General features: G+C 33.3%; 1 protein-coding gene across 4 annotated transcripts in view; it reads right to left on the bottom strand.

The window, feature by feature from the left end:
- Cped1 (cadherin like and PC-esterase domain containing 1) overlaps positions 1-20,633 on the bottom strand; it is a 282,983-nt gene that overhangs the window by 145,524 nt on the left and 116,826 nt on the right. For all 4 annotated transcript variants that reach the window (XM_026388702.2, XM_026388703.2, XM_077795957.1 and 1 more), the window contains 9 exons: positions 18,476-18,618; positions 17,609-17,681; positions 16,021-16,188; positions 14,885-14,995; positions 13,269-13,438; positions 9,788-9,858; positions 8,256-8,306; positions 4,555-4,741; positions 3,098-3,266 (listed from right to left, as the gene is read on the bottom strand). In XM_026388702.2, the coding sequence (XP_026244487.2) occupies positions 3,098-3,266; positions 4,555-4,741; positions 8,256-8,306; positions 9,788-9,858; positions 13,269-13,438; positions 14,885-14,995; positions 16,021-16,188; positions 17,609-17,681; positions 18,476-18,618 (1,143 nt within the window). The remainder of the gene's footprint in view (positions 1-3,097; positions 3,267-4,554; positions 4,742-8,255; positions 8,307-9,787; positions 9,859-13,268; positions 13,439-14,884; positions 14,996-16,020; positions 16,189-17,608; positions 17,682-18,475; positions 18,619-20,633) is intronic.

The following is a 20,633-nucleotide window of genomic DNA, read 5'->3' as shown; positions in this document are numbered from 1 at the left end:
TAAAATTGAATTTATCTCCTTTTAAGTTTGCATGTATAGATTTGAGGGATTCATATAGAATGGCCTACAATTTAATTTGCACTACTCAACCCTGGACTTCAGCTTTAATAATATGGTGAAGGCACTATGGTTGTTGACAGAAAAAAACGGGAAGGTTTGAAAAAACAAATTTTTTTAGGTCTCATAGTGTATATCTTCTTAGCTATTAATTCTCAAATATCTAAAAATTATCTAAAGAGTAGAAATTTTATTTCTTTGTATTGGAATCTTTGCCATGCTATCAGCTTGCAGTGAAACCTAAAGACCCTAAAAGGATTAAACATGAAAGAAGTAAAGGGAAGGCCTACAGACTAGAAGGTTAGCCAGAGCCTCTGGTGAGAAACTTTTACTTCTGCTATTGACATTTCCCAATTCATGAGGCCAGTTATGCTCGGTTAAGTGTCTAAAGAAATCAGTATTATTCCTATCTCATTTTTTTGGCTAACCCTTTGGAAGGTTCTAAAAGAAAGGCTAAATGATAGTAGTGATTATTAGACACTTTTGCCTGTTATAAAATATAGTACTTATTATAGAACCACATATAAACTTTAAATTAAGACCTTATGGAAGGGATTATAAGAAATGACTAAAATACTTTTCTGTGATCTTCCGAAGGATTCATCCCACAAGAATTTTCTAATATATTTCTCCACATTATAGTAAAAAATTCCTAATATAACCTATTGTCTAAGATAATTGTATAGTAATTAACTTGTTTCCGATCAATATAATATTTGAGAAGGGAATATAAAAGTACATATTTCCCACTGGATTTTTATTATTTTATTGAGGTAAAGTTTATATATGCAAATCTATCTAAATATACATGCATATATTTTATATTTGCATAATTTGTATACAGTAAAATGAACAAATCTTAAGTGTACAATTTATATATATATTACACACATACACACACACATATATATATATATACATGATATGTAATGATATACATATATGTGTATGTGTATGTGTGTGTGTGTGTGTAATATCACCTGGTTATATAAATCACCCAAATCAAGATGTCAGACATTTACCCCAAAACTTCCCTCATGCTGAGAGCTACACATACCTTCTAGATAACCACTATTCTGATTTTCATCATTATAGATAAGTTTTTTCCTGTTCTTAAGCTTCCTATAACTGAAATACAATATGTCTTCGTATAGCTGGCTTCTTTTCATCAATATAAGATTTTGAAAATTCTTCCATGGTGTATGTGTCAGTAATTCATTTTTCAAAAAACACATCAATAATGTCTTACCAGATTCATCTCCTTTCTTTGGAATTGTTTTTAGCTTTTAGCTGTCATGAATAAAACTGAAATGAAGATTTGGGGGCATAAATCTTTTGATGGCCATGCAACTTCATTTATCTTGGGTTGAGAGCTAGATTATAAACCCTATAACTCTATGAGAGATGTATAGGGTTAGCTCTAGTAGATACAACCAAATTTTTCCAGTCATCAAATAACTTATAGTCTCATCAACAGTGTAGAAAAGAAAAACTGCTCTACCAAAAAAGAGAAGAGTATTTAGTATGGAAATAAAATTATGTACATAAAAACATATGCATACACAAAATGTCCCTTCCCTAGGTGTTTGTTAATTTTTTAGCATTTTTGGTGTGGCTTTATTACTTGTTTTCCAATTCAGAAAATAGTGAGATTAAAAAAAAAAGCAGATTGGAAAGTGGAAAACTAGAGGCAACAAATTTTGATTTTTTTCTCTAAACTTTAACCCAATGTTTCCTCAAAAAAACAAGCATTGGTATCTATCCCATTAAGATGACATCAAATCAATGTGGGAATGAAGTATATACATATTCTCCTGTTGAAGGACCACTCCTTAAATTAGCATATTAACAGAAAAGTTCTATAGTCAAAGAAAATAATTAACTTTGTTTAATCCATTACTATATGAACCTATTGACCATGGGATACCTACTCCTTTAATTCCCCCAAGTACTATATCTATTTATAGCTTTCAAAATAAGATTTTAGTCTTTCTTTAGACCATTCTCTAGATCAGTGTGAAATTCCCTTCAATTTAGTGATAATTTACTAATTAGAGATATTTGTTTCCTTGAAAAATGTGTCTCAGGGATAAGTTCCCTTCTGAGACAGTGTTAGCTTTGGGGAATAGTTGAGATGATGCTGACGGGTCAGGAGCAGGATATTCATATCTAGCCACTAAGTAAAAATGCAAATGATCGTGGAATCTGTACCAGCCACTGAGGCCTGGTTGGACCTATTTCTCTTTAACTAATCCTCTGTACTTCAAGTTCCCAGTGGCACACACACCCTTTTGACAATATAATAGTATTTGCAGTTATACTTTTTAAGTAGATTAGTAGATACACGATGAGAGTGCCAATTACTGCTTCCCTGGAATCGACTGTAGAGAAGCATAATGGTAGAAATTGTTCAAAAAACAAAGCAGAGAGCAAAGCCACCAAATAGAAACATCTCTCAGAGTAGCAGTCATCTTCTTCCATAATTAACATGGCTACATAATGTTTTGTGTTGCTCAAAGGAGAAACTCCAACCTTGAGAAATTATTAAGACATGAGAAATGTATCTATCCCAAGAAAATCTAATTTCATTTATTCAGTATCCTTTCTGTTAAAAAAAAAAAAAAAACGTTCCCATAAGTTTTCCTCTCATTCTTTAAAATAAATTCCACTGAATCTAGTTTAAATTTTCAAAAGTCGATCCAGGGACAAATCCAAGAAAAACAGCACGATTTAATGAGGAAACATGAAACCAATTTCACAGCTAAGCGCCAGTATTCAGAACTTTTTTTAAAAAACAGAAACCACGATAAACCCACTGAGGACAATGAGGGCAGGGAATAGTCGCCACACTAAAAAGAAAACTGCTCATAATGTGGTGTCTCAGCTACCTGCCTGGGACTTGTACTCTTTTACAGAGACCACAGTTTACATTTAAGAGTATATGATATCTTGTAACAGTTTTCATTTGGCATTTTTCACCTGGGTTAAAAAAAAAAATCATTCCCAATTCAACTCCTGTGCAAATGTAAAACTCACTTACCTGCACAAAACCACACGCTGTGAAGTCCTCAAAGAAGGGCAGGCTTGGGCGGTCTTCTCTGTAGATGGTGAGTTTGTATGTGACCAGAATCTCACCCTCTGCTGGAGACTCATCCACCACAAACATGGAGATTTTGTTCATTCCTAAACCAAGAGGGTAGTTGGCAAAGCTGCAGATAAATGGAAGAGAGAGACAGAGTAGATATGAACAGATATGAATAGTTATGAATAGGGGACATTTATTCAAGCCAAACCGATTCAGACATCAATATTTATTAAATGCCTACTATGTGCATTTAAACCAGGCAAGGCCTATACAATCTCATAAGAAACCTCAAATATGAAAAAAAATAAATAAATAAGATTTGTTTTATCGTACTCTTCTATTCCACCTTGCAGAGCAAGTCATGCCTTCCATTAACTAAAGGGAAGGAAACTGATGCTATTAATTATCTCATTTATACATTAATACATTATCTCATGTAGTACTCACAGTAACTGTATATAGAAACTGTGATGATCCCTATTTAGAATATAAGACCATTACATACAACTGGTAAGCAAATTGTCCAAAATTATATGATAGAGCCAGGGGTGTGACCTAGATGGGTCTTTTTTTTTTTTTTTTTTTTTTTTTTTGGTACCAGGGATTGAACCCAGAGGGACTCAACCACTGAGCCGCATCCCCAGTCCTTTTTATTTTTTTTATTTTGCGACAGGGTTTTGCTAAATTGCTCAGTGTCTCACTAAATTGCTGAGGCTGGTCTTGAACTTGCAATCCTCCCACCTCAGCCTCCGGAGTCTCTGGGATTATAGGCATTCACCACCATGCTTGGCCCTCTGTTTCTTCTATCAGACTCTCTTGACTACCAGGAATGCTAAGAACTTTTCTTTCCCAACAGCCTGGAACTATGAGTATTTTCCTTGCTACACAGCAAGTAATAAGAGTCTGTTTTCTGTTCAAAATTATAGACAAAAGAGTTGGTGACTTTCAAAAGCATGGATAGAAAAAATATCCCTGAGAGACCAGGTTAGTGGGTACTATGTCCACAAATTGTCACTAACATGTTTAAGCAATGAACCCCAGTTATCTAAAAACTTGAAGTGTTGGCTTGTGGTAGAAAGACGTTGCTGTTCGGTAGGATTCTCTCCAACAACCCGAAAGCATCAAGACAACAAATAGAATTTTCCTTAATGATTCCTCGTTGGTTTCCTATAACCAGATTCTTCCTTGTTATAACATTGTCATGAATATTATTTACAAAGAATGTTAATAGATGAGTAGCACTTCTGTGTTCTCTGTGAGCACATAATGCCTGAAAAGGGGAAAGATTTCACACCCTGGAAATCTCTCCAAATGATCAATGGCTTCGCTTTCCTTAACCACTTTTAAAGGGTACATTGAATGTCCGCTTTTCAGGGAGCTGTCCCAACCCAGCCCAATGAGCATCCCCATACCTCGGCCCTGCCCGCTCATACAGGTGCACTGTGCACTGACACTTAGACGTCACTGCCCCGATTGTCACCGTTACCACATCAAATGGGACTTCAGAATAATAATCTTTGATCCTTGGATTAAAGTCCGGATTTAGTTCCAAGTGTGGATGTGTGAAGATCTCCTTGATATGACATAGTGTGTCTTTATCTGTTAAAACAAGAACAACAACAAAATAAATCTGCCAAATGGATAAAATATTTTAAATCGAGTATTTTTAACTTTTTTTTTCCTTCTAATTCCTTTGAACAATTTCAGTGATCACAACTGACTGTCCATTTGGCACCCTGTTCATAGTTGATTTGTGGCTTCAGCTACATTTCCTAGTTTTCAAATTTCACAGAATTTACATATATCAGCTGTTGCCTTTAGTTGGTGCTGTACAGGTGGCATTTTTGCTCAGCCCTTGAAAGTTTAAAAGCACAGAAGTTGGGGGAAATGTCTCTCTTGTGGGATGATAACCTTTTTATGATGTCTATGGCCTATCAACAACTATGTAAATGGGGACAATGGCTTTGTGGGGTGGTCACAGAAGGAAACCAGCAGGCAATAAGGTATATTTCTTAATGGAAAATGTCATCAAACTGCTATGAGGTTGACAGAGTAACTTATAGGGAGTAGGGTGGAGTGAAGAATGTGCACTCCAGTATTAAACAAAACCCTCATGAAAACATCCACACGAATGTCCTGCATCCCCTTTCTTCCCAGGGCACCTCAACATGGGAAAGGGCCATGAAATGTCAAAAAGAGATCCTATATTCTGCTCAGTCCTGCCTTAGAATCTAGAATATGACTTCATACTGATGATTCCAAGACTTTAATCTTTCTCTTTGACAGCTTATTTTCACAGTAGCTGATTTTCACAGAGTTAAAAAAAAAAAAAGCTATAGAAGAACATGGACCAGCCACAGTTAAATTATATTAAGTTTTCATGTTTAAAATGGACAAATCACCCAGTGGGTTAGTAAAATGTTTTTTCAAAGAAATGTCAACAAGTACTGTGTTCCATCAATTATTTTCAATAGTCAACAACATTCCAGAAAGACAAATAGAGAAAATTCTACAGAAATTAGTAAGATGAGAGTTTGCCCTCGTGGCCTTTCTATAAAATGTTGATCGATGTTTAACAACAGCAACACAAAAGACAACAATTCAAGGCAGGAAACTATAAAACTGGACTTAGAGAATGGAGATGATTCTGTTTATGGTTGTCCCTTCCTCTGCTTTTATACAATTATCACAATGATGTTTTTAAAGTCAAATCTGATGGTCTGTCTGCCATTTGCAATGACTTCTCATCATTTCCATAGTCAAATTCAAGCTCTTAAGAAGGCAAACAAAGCATTTCACAAACCCTTGTCCTGCTCTCCATTTGCCTCTCCCATTGTGTCCTGGATTTTGTATTCAAGATCAAAGTTTTTATGTTTCCTTGACGAATGTGGTGATGCATGAGGATGAAACCCACCAACCATGTGGGTGCTTTATTCTAGATCTAGCGACCTGGTCTCAGAATAGATGCCATCATGCATGAAAACAAAATGAACAAACCTATGTATTTCTAAACCATCCTCGACGGGCCCATCCACCCACATTCTCAGCCTGTGATAGGAAAAAAACTAGTCAAGTATAAATTAAAAATAATGATATAATAATATAGTAAATATATTATAATTCCATTTTATAGAAAAGTCTAAATTTAAAAAAAAAATAACTAGCCAATCCTAATGAATAGCTCAGTGAATTGGGTCAACTACTTAAATAACAATCCCAAGGTTTTATCTGGCTTATACATAAAAGAAGACTGAATCTATAATTTAAATAATCATACCAGCTCCTGAAATTTTCTTATAATAAAAGAGGAAAAATACAACACTGAGAGCAGAGATTATATTATCAGAGTTCATAGTGAAATAGATCATAGCTTTTAACTTAAATTCATCTATTTATTAATAACATTCATTTTCTATCAATATTTTTATCTCCAGTGTATTCTATGTTAAAGGCACTGGGATAAGCACAGTAAAAACAGGATACTATTAATCAAGAAATTTAATTCCAATGGATGCTGTTAACTCATCATAGTACTAGGCAAACTGGACTGAGAATATGTACTGTGCTGTGGAGAGGTCCATTGCCTAGCCACAAAGGGAATATAAATAATTACACTATGCTTTCATGCTCAGAACCAGCTAAATGAATAAGAAAGGAGCAGATCTTTTTTCTCATAATGAAGCATAGAAATGTACTTAAATGTAGGGTATATTTTTGTAATGGTTCCCTGAGAGACAGTTTCCTTTCGGTTTATACTTCTTACATTTCTTTTTATATTCCACTTAACAGTCATGGTTTTTAGTGGGGCTTGCACATGTAATAAAATGAACCTCAGCCCTCCTTGAGATGACAGAAATATGTAATTATTTTCTTCTCAAGATTTTAGCAAGTCCTTATTTTTGGTCTCTTTAAAAACTTTTCACCTGTCTCAAGCACTGTATCCCAGACCCCTGTTTGAAAGTTGTTTTAGCTCTGACATCCAAACTGAATCATCAGAGTTTCGGCCTACCAACACCTGGTGTTTCCTTGGACTCTTTCCCCACCCAATCCCAACTTGTCTCAGGCCAATTTACCTAAGAACTTTGGAGAACTCAATGTGGGGTATGATGGTAGCAGGCCACTTAACCTATTTGGCAAGTGTACATGGGAAAGCTGTTGGAAGTTTTGATTGCTTTTAATGGATTTCTTTGAACCATAGAAATTTATTGCTCTCTTGAGGGAAAACCATAACTCATACTAAACATAAGAATAGCCTAGACTCTTAAAGATAAGCCCACCAGTTCTGAGGCATCATCAAGATTTTAAAACATATCCTATATCATAAAAGCTTATTTGAAGATACAGGTAGGACTAGTTTTTATCAACATAAAAACATGAACAGAGTTGAAGAGTTTTTCTAAGAGGTTCGTTCCCCTTTTCTTTACCATGTTACCTGTGAACTGAAAATGATGAGCTCATTGGTGCAAACCTTCTATTGCACAAACGAGAATGTAGATGCCCAAACAGGTGAATGGAGAATCTAGATGCCCAAACAGGTGAAGTGGCCTTCCTAGTGCTGCACCCAGTCTCTGCCTGGCTCAGAGTAGACACTCAACAAATGCTCATGCTAATTCTGCTCCTAGTTTTTTCACTAGTCTCTTCCCCACCACAGTTCAGACAATAGTGTACCAGGAAGAAAATAAAATGTATTTTCTGGGGTGGGAGTTCAGGCAGTGAGTACAGGGAGGAAATATCAAAGTAATATCAATTCTCCTTTCCTGTTAGCAATGCTTGCTTTCAAATGCATTTTTTCTTTACTCAAGTACAATGCATCATAGCAAACTCTTCCACTTGAGAGACCTCCAAAATAAAGATTTAGAACCCCTTGGGTCCCTCCAAATGAGTTTAGAAGTTATTATCCTGAAATAAACATAACAGTTTATGCTATAATCCTTTCACTCTGGTCATGCAAAAATGGATGGATATTGACTCAATCAAAAAGACAATAACTTCTCAAATTTTAATCAAACTAGCAGCCTAAAGATACATGAATATGAAAAACTGACTTCTTTTTTCCAAAGCAACTGTGCCTAACCATTGATTATGCTGCCAAAACACTTTAATATCAACTCACCATCACTGCAATGTATATCTTTATTTTTGTTCATAATTTGTGGAGCTGCAGCTAAAAAAGAAATGTAAATTTTAAGTTAAAACTATTAACTAAAATTTAAAACACATGTTTAATTAACTCAAAGAATAATTTAATAAAATACATTTTATTAGCTTTTATAATACCAGTGAGCATTTCTAAGTAAAACCAATAATTACAATAAAACAAAAGCTGTTTGATTTTAAAAGGAAAGCTTTTTTATTCACTTTCAAATAAGATAATATTAAAGGTGAAAATGAATGGTCTTAATGTCATCCTTTGCCTGAAGGTTATCTATTGAAGATCCTCCTAGTTTTATGATTCAGTGACTATAATTTCTTAAATCATTAGAATTCAGAAATTCTATTCAGTTGGTTACACTGCAATTTGTTCAAAGTTTCTGAATTTAGCCAAACATCTATCTTAAAAAAAACTCCTTCATAAATATTTATGAATAAATAAATGAATAAGAACATACAGAGTGCTTAAGTTATCCATTTAAAGAGAAAAATGGTAGGAGAGAGAAAAGGAGTCATAATACCCCTTTATAATTAATTCTGCACTAAGCCAACTGATTCATTTTGTACAATCAGTGGTTCTCAAACTCTTGTGTGCTCTGGACTTATCTGAGAGGCTTGTTAAAATGCAAATGACTAAGCTTCATATCATGAATCAGGAGCTTTGAATCTCTAAGTTCCTATCAATGTTGATGCTGCTGGTCTAGAGGCTGGGGCACCAATGAGAACCATGTAATTGATTAAATCCTAGTTTATAATAGAAAAACCTAGATTTTTAAAAAAATTTGTAGACACATGGGTGGTTGCTTTCCTTTTTTCTTTTTAAAATTAGAAATATTTTCTTATAAAAAAATCTCAGGTATAATTTAGAAGGAAAAAATACGAAAACAGATAAGCATAAGACATAAAATCAAAATCACCATTAATTTTCCTTAGGGTTTCTATTGCTAGTAGCCAACTGCTACATTTATTCATATATCCTAAACATATTTCATGTCATAGATATTTTTCCATGATATTGAAATGGCTCTATAGAATTTCGCTGGATGACTCTAGCTTCATTTATACATCTAATCTACTGTCATGGCAATAGTGCTTCTAAATGCTTTTTATTCCTGATTTATTTAATTAAATTTTATATGTTCTTAATTATTTCCTTAAAATGAATATCCAGCAGTGGAATTCCTGGTCTGTAAGAATCATCTTTAAAGTTTTTTTTTTATGTGTTGCTAAATGACCCCTTAATATATGTTGTTGTAATTTATGCATCCACCAGCAATCATAATACTTTTTTCCGTGTACTTTTCCCAACTCTCTAATCTATAGGAAGAAAACTCTAATTTTGAGGAAAAACAACATCTCCTTGTCTAATATTCAATTTTGATGGCTAATGCAGTTAACCACACACACACACACACACACACACACACACACACACAAATCTTGGTTAGGCAATTCTTATTTTATGTTAAAATAAGTGGAACTATATGGTTTTACCTTTTTTGATTTCATGTGTATCAAATGACACTGGAGGTTTTTCAATGTTCTCGTCTTCTATGAAAGAATTCCTGCAAATACAATGTCAAACAACCCTGGATCAATGACGCAAACACAGTTCATGGAAGTTACATCAAGTACACTATCTTTTCTTCCATGTGGGCACAGTTATTTTGATGAAGACAAAGAAACACTTTCTGGATTTTATTCCTCCAGACTGGCAAGTGAGCCGCCAGGGAGATGGGTGGAAATCTCATCATCTCTAATCAGTAGAAGCACATTTGAAGCAAACCAGGGCAAAAAGTCACTCTTCAGTCCAACACTGAGCAATCTCAGATAGCTTGGGTCCAACAGAAGCGATTCAAAAACGCACATTGTTATTGGAATCTCTGGCTAAAGTTACACAGTTTTTGAAGCAAAAAAGTCTTGGAAACTCTGAGACATAACCTGGGAAAAACATACCCAGAATATGAGAAAACTAATTGTAGCATGTCGTAAGGACTTATGTCACTAAGTCTTCTGTCCCTTGAACTCTGATAATTGGTCCGGAACAGAAAAAGGTCAGATAATAATGTGCTGAATTCACTTCTTTTTCTCTGTTGTATAACTAACTACTTGGCCAGAATGTCCTTTAAATTCTTATATTTGGTATGAAAATAATCTAAATTTCAGACAGGATAACTGCTGGTCCTGATGATACAGAAGATGGTTTGGAGGCCCCTGATGTGACTTTCCTGTTCTAATGGGTCTTTCTTTTCACCCCAGCAAAATGGAGATAACAATACTTGCCTTACTTCACAAGGATGCTATGAGAATTAAATAAAATGCTCTATGTTATATATGTTTTATACATATTTATTGTCTCAGATCTTGTGCTGGGTACTGCAGCAGAGCAGAGATGAAATAGTGTATATTAAATTCCTTTAAGATATAACCATCAGAATGAGAATTAAGAAGAGTCAAGGAATTCAACATTTCACTAATGTCAGAAGGTGTGATAATTGTATTGCAATCTTAATTCCAGCAATATATCTTGCAAAAGATGCAACATAAAATGCACATAAACTGAATTTTGGAAATGTTACTATCTTAATGGAATGATGTACTTTGTACAGAAAGGCATCTTGTAGTGATTTTTTGGGTAATTTTATGAATAAATTATTTGTTTTGAATCCACATGAATTTTCTTGGAAAGCATTTCCTTAGAGCAAAATACAAATACCACTGTATTTCTAGCAAAGTGAAAATTAGCAGATGGTGCACAAATATGAATTTTAAGATTTCCATTCTATTCAGAATTATACTAATTCAATTGGGACTTCTGGATTCTGAGCCTTGGGGCACAGTACAATAGCTATTATCTACTACTGCAATGCTCTGACTTTATTTTTCCTCACCTAGTTACTACAAGCAAATGGTCTTAATTTAGAAAATAGAATGGTCATTAGATTCCATAGGTAGTCTATGATTTATTGACTTTTTCTATAGAAAATCTTGGAGGTGACCATTTTCAAGGCATAAGCAATGATGACCATTCTGTCTACATAATGCACTGGAAAAATGTACTGGACCATGGATGAGATGGCTGGGGTCATAGTCCCAATTCTATTTACAGTAGCTATCCAATGTGAGCAAATAATCCATCATCTTAGGACCTCAGTTTCCTCATTTGGAAAATGTATACAATATATATGCATCCTTCTTGCATGTATGATCATTAAATATACATATGCTCACTGATAAATTGAAGATAATTAAAACTGAATTTTTAAAAAAATTACTAGGAGCAATATAGTAATTTTTTTGGTAAGAATCTAAAATTTACTTGTTTTAATATTGATCTAGGTAATTCTTTCAAATGTCTTTTTGTTTTCCTGTAAAAAAAGAAAAAAGTTATCCCCACTATAGAAGCTAAAGTGACCATTCTATGGTATAAAAGCATGAAAATAAAAGCATACTTAAATTTACTGCATACCTGTGCCACAGCATCAGGCACACAGAAGCTATTTTATGTGTTCTTACTGAACTAATACATGGCAGATAATATAATCTATATTTTAAAGATGAGGAAACGGAGTCAGAAGGTTCTGAGCCTTGCCTGCTAATCCATGTATGTGCAATTGAAAAAAGTCCTGCTCCCTTCAAATTACACTCAACACTGACTATTATCAGTATGTTTCCTTACTGGAAGGGAATCCAATCATCTGAATGTAAGAGTAGTGAAATACTTAACCTTACAGCATATGTGCAGCTTGAGAAAACTTGCTAGAGAGCAAACTTTCAAAAGCTTGTGTATCTCAGGGGAACTTACTCAATGTTAAAAACAATCTTTTAATAAGCTCCTTGGGAAATCCAGCCCGTTCTTCACTTATCTATAATAGGGCATGAGACAGTCTTGCATTATTCGAGCAATTGCAAAGTGAAAGCAAAGTGGCTTTGAGCTATATTATTTAAAACTTAATTTTCAAGCACACAAACAAAACCTTCTGTCAGGCCTACTACTTCCATGTATTAAGAGAATAAGGCCAAGTTCATAAAGTTTGACAAGTAGGATGGGTTCTGATCCTGGGAGATGTTATAAGAAGTCTTCAAATATATGATTATTTGTATTTTTTAATTACAAAAAGGGTTTCTTCTAGAATCATTTTCAATACCTCCAGAGGCAGAAGGAAATAAAGTGTAAGTCAATAGAACTGCTGCCATCCCCAGGGTGACTACAAGAGATGCAAATGAGTATGCCATGTGGATTACTCTTTCATCTTCCTAGGAGGTTTAGGTTTAATTCTGTTTGCCTGGCAGTAGAAAAGTCAGATTTTCTCAATTCTATCCATATAAAAGAAAAGTAGACAAAATCTTAGGTAGCACCTCCTTTGCCAACTTCTGATGCACCAATGCATCACCTGTACCATTAACTAACGCATCGCCTACACATCTCCTTCATTACTGCCTCTCATCAGGATGGGAAGGTACCTTACCAAAACAAAGCAAATAAAAAGACAGACTAAGTGTACCTAAATTTAGATTTGCCCAGAATACAGTCATGCTTCTAAGACCCTCTAAATAAATACTATTACTGTATCAGGTTGCAGTCAGATGGTTCATGAAACAAATCTCACCTAATTCTTTCCTCTTTTGCTGCAAACAAATCTCACCTAATTCTTTCCTCTCTCTTGCTGCCAGTAATGCAAAGATACATATCGTGGAATGAAGCTATATTGAAACTTTTAATTTAAGCATTATTTTATGAAGGAGTCAAGTCTTGTTGGTTTAAAAACCGTTAGATATATTTTTGTTACAGTGTTTAAAGACCACCAGAATCATTATGGTTTCAATGTTTAAAAGACATTTATTTTCCAGAGCATGAATTTTTTGGACACATTTCTTTTTGTTGCTTTCTTTAATGTTAGCAAAGCCTTTTGAAATCAATCTTTAGACTGGAGATTTTTTTGGATTGCATAGTTCAAATTTGTGGCTACCTTACCATTCCAGTGGATGTAGCTGGGCTTTTTTATTCAGGAGCCAAAATTGTTCAAATACATTTAAAAGAGACCAGTACTGGGTCAGAACTGAGCCAGGTTTTCCCAAAAGATTTGTTGTATCGTAAAATTCATGCATCAAAGATCGAATCCCAGGAGTGGTAGATGGAAAGAGCTGAAAAGAAATATTAAAACACAAAGTATCAGCATAAGTTATGGAAAATAACTTAAAATGTAATATTACTAGGAAAGGTTTTATATCCAGTTAGATATTTTTAAAAATAAATTTGTTGATTGATCAGTACTGTAATTTAATTTTTCTGGGCAGTTGTTAAGGTAGATGCCTCTTTTTATAAGGAACTAATTTTGTCGAATAATTACATTTCCAAACGGGATGAGTTCTTCTCTGTCTTCCATCAAGGAGAAATTGATTTCTCCTTCTTGTTAAAGTTAACTAACATATCTTTCTGCAGCTAAATAACAGAGGGAATCAGGCATCGGGAAAAATAAGGACAAATCCTCTTTGTTATAAGTGAATTACATCAGGGCAAGAAGTATTCCTCTCACTAAAAAAATAAATGAAAATAACCTCTGGTTATCTGGTTTCTGCAAAATAACTCTTTAGTTCTTTTTTTTTTTTTTGCATTATGCCAAGAGATATTCTATAGTCACAGCATCTCAACTATAGTATTGAACTAAATTACCATGTATGTAGCACTATATTTAAATTAATCAAAATGATAAATATATAAACTAAATTATCTTTGAGGAAATAAGTTTATTTTGAAACCTCCAAAAATGGGCTAAATTATAAAAGCAAATGTCAAACATTCACTAAATAACTCAATAACTTGGTACAGCTCATACAGCAGATATGTATACATAAATTAAAAAAAAACAAGAAAAAGGCTCAAGCCATATGTCAGATTAAGATGAATTATTAATGGACTTTTAAAATATTGTTTTAAAAGGTTGTTTTACATGAACAAGTCTTAGATGGAAAAATGCAAATCATTATTGTCTATTTGTATAAATGGCAGAAGTAAAAACAAAGCTTTCACTGAGCATACTCATTTATATATAATAAATCATCCTTAGATACTGATTAATAAATTAACAAAGTCCAAGAAAACACATACAAATACTCCTTTAATAGGCTGAAACCAGTAAAACTTGGTGTAATTATTTACATTTTCTTTCTCTGACATTTGTTATATAGTTAAAACAAATTAAGATTTAGGTAGTTTTCTAAAATGTTTTTATTTTGTTCAATTATATTGATTTTATACAAATTAAAAAGATATAAAAAGCAGAAATAAACTTAGGTTGTATGTAAATGTCCCAAGCCTAAAAGCAAAACTTCTTTAGAAAAATGTTAACATTTTCCCCTTAAAAACTGTCAAATCCTGGAAGCTATACTAATCCCATATATTTTTCTTATCTTTGATAAGTCATGGGTTTTGTACAGACTCTTAAAGTAAAACATAAATCTTGCTCATCTACTATTTAGATTTCTGAAAGAAAGAAGGAATCTTTAGTTTGAAGTCAAAAGCAGGTAATTTAAGGTCAATCTTTTATAATCTTAATAATCAAGAGGGGTCAAACATCACTTTTGTTTTACCAGTTGGAACTGCCCCAGACTCCCAAGTTCCTTTATGAAAGTCATAATTGAGTCAATTTCTTCTAAAGCCAGACATTGATTTAGGTCCTTTTGATAGTTTTCATTTTCACCCTATAATAATAGGAGGGAAAAATCATAAGCAATAGCTAAAGTTTAAATCATTTTTACCCCAATTGCCTCCTACTTCATAAGCCAAATTTTAAACTTTATAAACAGATAAGAAAGTTAATGTTACATAGTGCATAGTAACTTTAATTCGTCACAACAATGACGAGTTGGAATATAAGTAAACCTCATATTTGACAAAGACAACCTGGATGAAAAAGCTTCATGATGCTTTGGTAGTAAGGTTGGGGAGGTGAACAAGAGAGAGAATGGGTATGACAATTTGGTTTGAGAAAGCAGCAGGAGTCTCCTGTAGCCTTCAGAGCATTTAATGAATATTTACTAATGAACTTATATATGGGACATTGACATTTGAGGTTTAACATACTTTAGGTTTTCCCACATTCACTTTTTCAAGAGCAGGAGAAATAGAACATTGATCTTTATGAGACCTTTCACATCCTTCCTCCAAATACTCTAAAATATAGGTTATAAAATAAAAAAAAAATATATAGGGAACAATACTTAGGAATCTGTATAATATTTTATGTATCAAGCAAACTTGTGCTAACCATAAAACTTCACCAATGCTATTCTGAAGTATCATCAGCACCTGGCTATACACATTAACAAATGTGAATGCTTTAAAATATTAAAGTTATAACTTAAATCTCTGATGTCCATCTGAAGCACTTTCTGCTATCTAGATTGCTTTCAAAAAGTTCCAACACTCTTCTAAAAGTATTCTGTAATATACAATATGATTTAGTCATAATATACACAAACATTCCCTCTGAATTATGAACTGCTTTATTTCATTTTCAACCCACAATTTTATCACAATCATTTATGCACACACTTAGTTGATTTAAAAATGTTGCTCCTCAGGTCAGAAAAGAAATGAGAGGTGCAACATAGATGTCAATTAATTTCAAACAAATTCTCAGATTGTTTAATTACATAATAAAGAAAATGTCACCTTCTAAAGAAGACCTGAAAAAACATTCATCAGCACACAAATTGGCACTCACCTTAAATACACCAGATCTATAAAGTCTCTGAAATATCTCTGAAAATAAGGAAAGTGAAGAGTCATTGGAGAAGAGAAAATTGAAAGTGTCTTTTAACAAGAATTCTTCTGTATTTTGGTCCTCAAAATCCATGTTATCATCATCTTGAAAATTCAAATACTCGTGCACCTTTGAAAGAGTCAAAGCACAGTGAATAGTTTCCATGAATTAATTCAGTGGAATTACTTCTAAAATGATTTATTTCCTGTTGTTTGTAGATCAGACCTGACATCTAGTGGTCTTTTTGGAGGTCAACAGTTTTATAAATATGAGTAATGTTTTCTTAAAGATTCAATTCTTTAAGGTAAGAAAACTGTGATTAAATCGTGACTTAAGATAAGCTAACATTAGCTTATCTTAAAGCCATCTATAATTGAAGAATCTTTGTTCACCAAAGATCATACAGAACACTTTTCTGAAGTGCACATTTTTAAAATCCTAATATCAACTATTAGATATGTGTACAAAGTAAAGCTAAATTGGTCATTATAAGATGTCATTTCATAAACTTCAAAAAGAAAAAAAAAACTTTTTTTTGCATTTTACCTCTGAGCTACAGGCCCAGGCTTTTTTTTTTTTTTTTTTTTTTTTTTTGAGACAGGTTCTCACAAAGTTTCTTAGGGCCTCACTAAGTTGCTGAGACTGGCCTCAAATGCCTCAGCCTCCCAAGGCATTGAGATTATAGACATGTGCCATTGCACCTGGCCAAAGTTTCAAAATTTTATAGGTAAATCTTAAAGTTATTCAGCCAAATGTCTATAATTGCTTTTCCTGAATTATAGTTTGAAAACAAATAATGCTATATGAATTTGAATTTTGGTTATTCATGCTATTTTATTTATCTTCCCTTCTTCCTACACCAGAACTCAAGAAAGAGCTTTCTGTAGACTAGTTGAACCAAATTGGTTTTTACCTTCTTGCCCCTCGGGGCTATTTTAGAAGAAAAAAAAATATGTTTGGGGAGATGATATGAGAGTGTTTGCTGAATTCAAGAAGAAGAAAAAAAGTATACAAAAGCACTCTAATTTCTATATATTTATACTAGGGAAAAATCTCAAAAATCCCCATGGATTTTTAAATTAAAACAGACCAATTTAAAACTAAATGTTCCAACACAAAGAATAAGAGTTACCCTTTTAATAGCACCATGTGAATGCACCACGCAGTCTACTATTTTCCATTATGCATCTTGCTTCTCTCATTTAACAAATACTTAGGTTTATTTCACATTTGTTTCATAAACAGTGGCTGAACCACGGAAAAATTCATGTTTGTTCTACATGAACAGGAACACACAGTGGGGATTAGAACTCATAGAATCCTGACATACTAATTGATTTCAAAACCACAATGCATATGAGCCTATAATGGCTTTAATTCAGGTTGCTGTTTATCAGTTTGTGATTGTAAATGAAAATCTCTCTCTCTCTCTCTCTCTCTCTCTCTCACTCACACACACACACACACACACACACACACACACACACACACATGCATACCCTTCACCAGGAGTTGGAAGCTCACACCACTAAGGCCTTTGGCAACTCACCTGAAGCACTATAGGGTACCTGAGACTGTCATAACCAATATCAAAAGTTAAAAGTTGAAAGCATAATCTACATCTGAAATAAAAACATAAGACAGCATGAAAATATATTCTCTTTGTTACACTGACTCTACTATTTGGTATCATATAGTTGATGACTACATAATTAAATGTCAATATCTGTAACCAAAAATTACATATAATTGATTCTTGGATTTGGAATCTGTTTTGTTTCTTAAAGAAAGTGCAAGTATATCTAACATATTCATAACACTTTAAAGTATGAAGTTATTCCATGAAAATTTTAATATGGAGAAAAAAACTCTTCAATTCCTACATGTGAGATGCCTATTCATGTACAAAGTATAATAATGGGTATAATAAATTAAAGAACCTCTCTCTCTCTCTCTCTCTCTCTCTCTCTCTCTCTCTATATATATATATATATATATATATATATATATATACTCAATTTAGCATACCCTTAAAACAAAGGCAATCAATTATACTACTCAACATACTGAAATACAAGGCTAGGAGTTACTAAACACATTAATAAAGATGTTTGTTTCCTTCTCTACATTTTGAAACACTTAGATAGCCAAGAATAAAATTTATTAGGTATGGGTAACACTGCAACCAACAAATACTAAGTCTATATACTAGAAATAGCTGAATTTGAAAGAAAGCTACAATTTAAAAATTAATTTTAAGATTTTGTGATTTATTTCCTGTCACCAGTATTTGGTTACTAACAAGTGCACAACATGCTCTGAAGTTTTAGGATCCATATATATGTAGAAGATCATACCAACAATTTTTGGAAGACAGCTATTTTCTTCTCTTTTTTAAATTAAAATTCATTTTTACCTATGGAAGGTCTTTGGTCCCAGAGTAGACGTTTCACTGAAGACTTGAGCGGCCAGAAGGAGTTTGCTGATTGTTTCCTTCATATTATCAAATGCCTGAAGTGGTGAACTTGTCTTCAGGAATGTCTCAAAAAAAGTTTGCAGCTGTGAACAAAATAAAAGATTCCCTAAGGTACTCAACCTGGCCTTGAATTTGTGATCCTCCTGCCTCAGCCTCTCTAGTGTTTGGGATCACAGGCATGGCCACCACACCATTTCAAGTCAATGTCTTTTAAAGGTATAAAACAAATCTCATATCGCTTCATAGACTTTCTCTAAGAGCAGTCTTGATTTGTTTATCTTTTCCAGGGATATTTCTCTTTTTCACACTCAGAGGGAAAAAAAAGAAAATAAAAAAATAAAAAACTTCCTTAAATGGAAAGTTCTAATCTAAGGCTTAAGTGTTTTATAATTTAAATTACAAGGTGAAAGAGAAAGGTTTAAATACCTTGTAATTTAAATCACTTTAGAAGTGCTTACTCCATTTTTTTTTCTTTTATTTCATGGCATCTAGTCTTGGAAAATGTAGAGGAGCTTTTCTAACAAGGCTGTGAGCAGAACTCCCAAGTTTAATTGTACTAACAAAGGGACTGGACTTGCTACTCACTCCTCAGAATTTGTATGTCCTCTCTTTTAAACTGGGGGTAATATCCACCAATCAGAGTTGTGAAGCCAAATTAGAAGAAAATTTATTTGAAAGCCAATGTGAGGTATGAAATCAAATCTCAGTTATTATCAATTTTCTGCATGTATCTGAATAAAAATAGCAGCATCAAAATTATTTCTTTACTGTATTTTTTTTTCTCTGGATGCACCAAGCCAAGTAGAAAGGACTCCAAGAGAATCCCAGTGTTCTGCTGACATACATTTTCATTTAAAATTTCATGTGGATAGAGCAATATTACCAAAGGGCAGATGGAGCTTAAGTTTATGTCTTTTTAGAAATACCATAATTAAAACCATAAATAGTTATTTTTATCTGTTTAATTATTAAAGCAACCAGACAAGGATGCTTAGAATTAAAGTTCAAATCAAAAAATAATTTTCTTTCTTTTTTTTTTTGTACTGTGGCTTGAACCCACAGCGCTCTGCTACTGAGCTGCATCCCCAGCCCTTTTTTTAAATTTGTTTTTGAGGCAGAGCCTCTTAAGGCACCCAACCTGGCTTTGAATTTGTGATTCTCCTGCCTCCCTAGTAGCTGGAATCACAGGCATGTGAAACCACACCCATTTCAAGTCAATGTTTTCTAAAGGTCTAAAACAAATCTCATGTTGCTTCCTAGACTTTCTCTAAACATACACTTCTAAAGATGAAGAACCAAAAATATTTTTTAAAAAAATATGCAGCAGGTATTCTATTCGTGTTTTTGGAAGGACAGATGAAATGTATCAAAACTGTGTGAGACTTCGAAGTGAAAAACTATTTTGGCTGTGATAATGAAGGGCAAGTATTGATGCAAATCACCTGAGGAAAATGGCAATTGTTATCTTTAAAATGTGCAAGCAAAATTCCCCCAAGAGAAACAAATTCTGGCTTCATAAACTTTTACCAGCTGGAAAACAGAAACCTAATGAGACTACACATTAAAACCCTAAGAAAATATCATCGGCATTTGGCAATTGGGATGTTTTTCCATTTTACTAAGGAAAATGAATGTAGTAATTGTATAATTAAAAGAAAACAAATTAATGCTAACACTAAAACTGCTAACACCCTTGAGTCAAAATAGAGTAATAGAGTAACATTATGTTTTTCTAAATAAAAGGAGCATAGTTGTCTCTCCTTCTAGAGTAGGCACACATTTTCCCTTGAATGTACCTCTGCTTTTTGAAATAACCCTTTGGGTGTTTCTGAAAAAAAAATTAAAAAGTAACTCATCATACTTGATATATTTTATTAGGAATAGCATTGCATTTTTCCATTTTCATGTGAACTGAATATTAATAGATTAAGGTTAATAATATATGGAAGTTGGAAATGCCTATGTATCATAAGATATCTAAAACTAAGGATCAGATTATATCCTTCATGAGGAAGAAATATTAGCAAATTAACATTTTAGATTGTGTTTAATCTTCTAATGCAGAAATAATTATTTCTTAATATTTGACCAGAACCAC

The sequence above is a fragment of the Urocitellus parryii genome, chromosome 3 (assembly GCF_045843805.1).
Source record: "Urocitellus parryii isolate mUroPar1 chromosome 3, mUroPar1.hap1, whole genome shotgun sequence".
In the NCBI taxonomy this organism is placed as follows: domain Eukaryota; kingdom Metazoa; phylum Chordata; class Mammalia; order Rodentia; family Sciuridae; genus Urocitellus; species Urocitellus parryii.
Note: the sequence above shows the minus strand (reverse complement) of the source record. Positions and strands in the feature narration are given on the sequence as shown.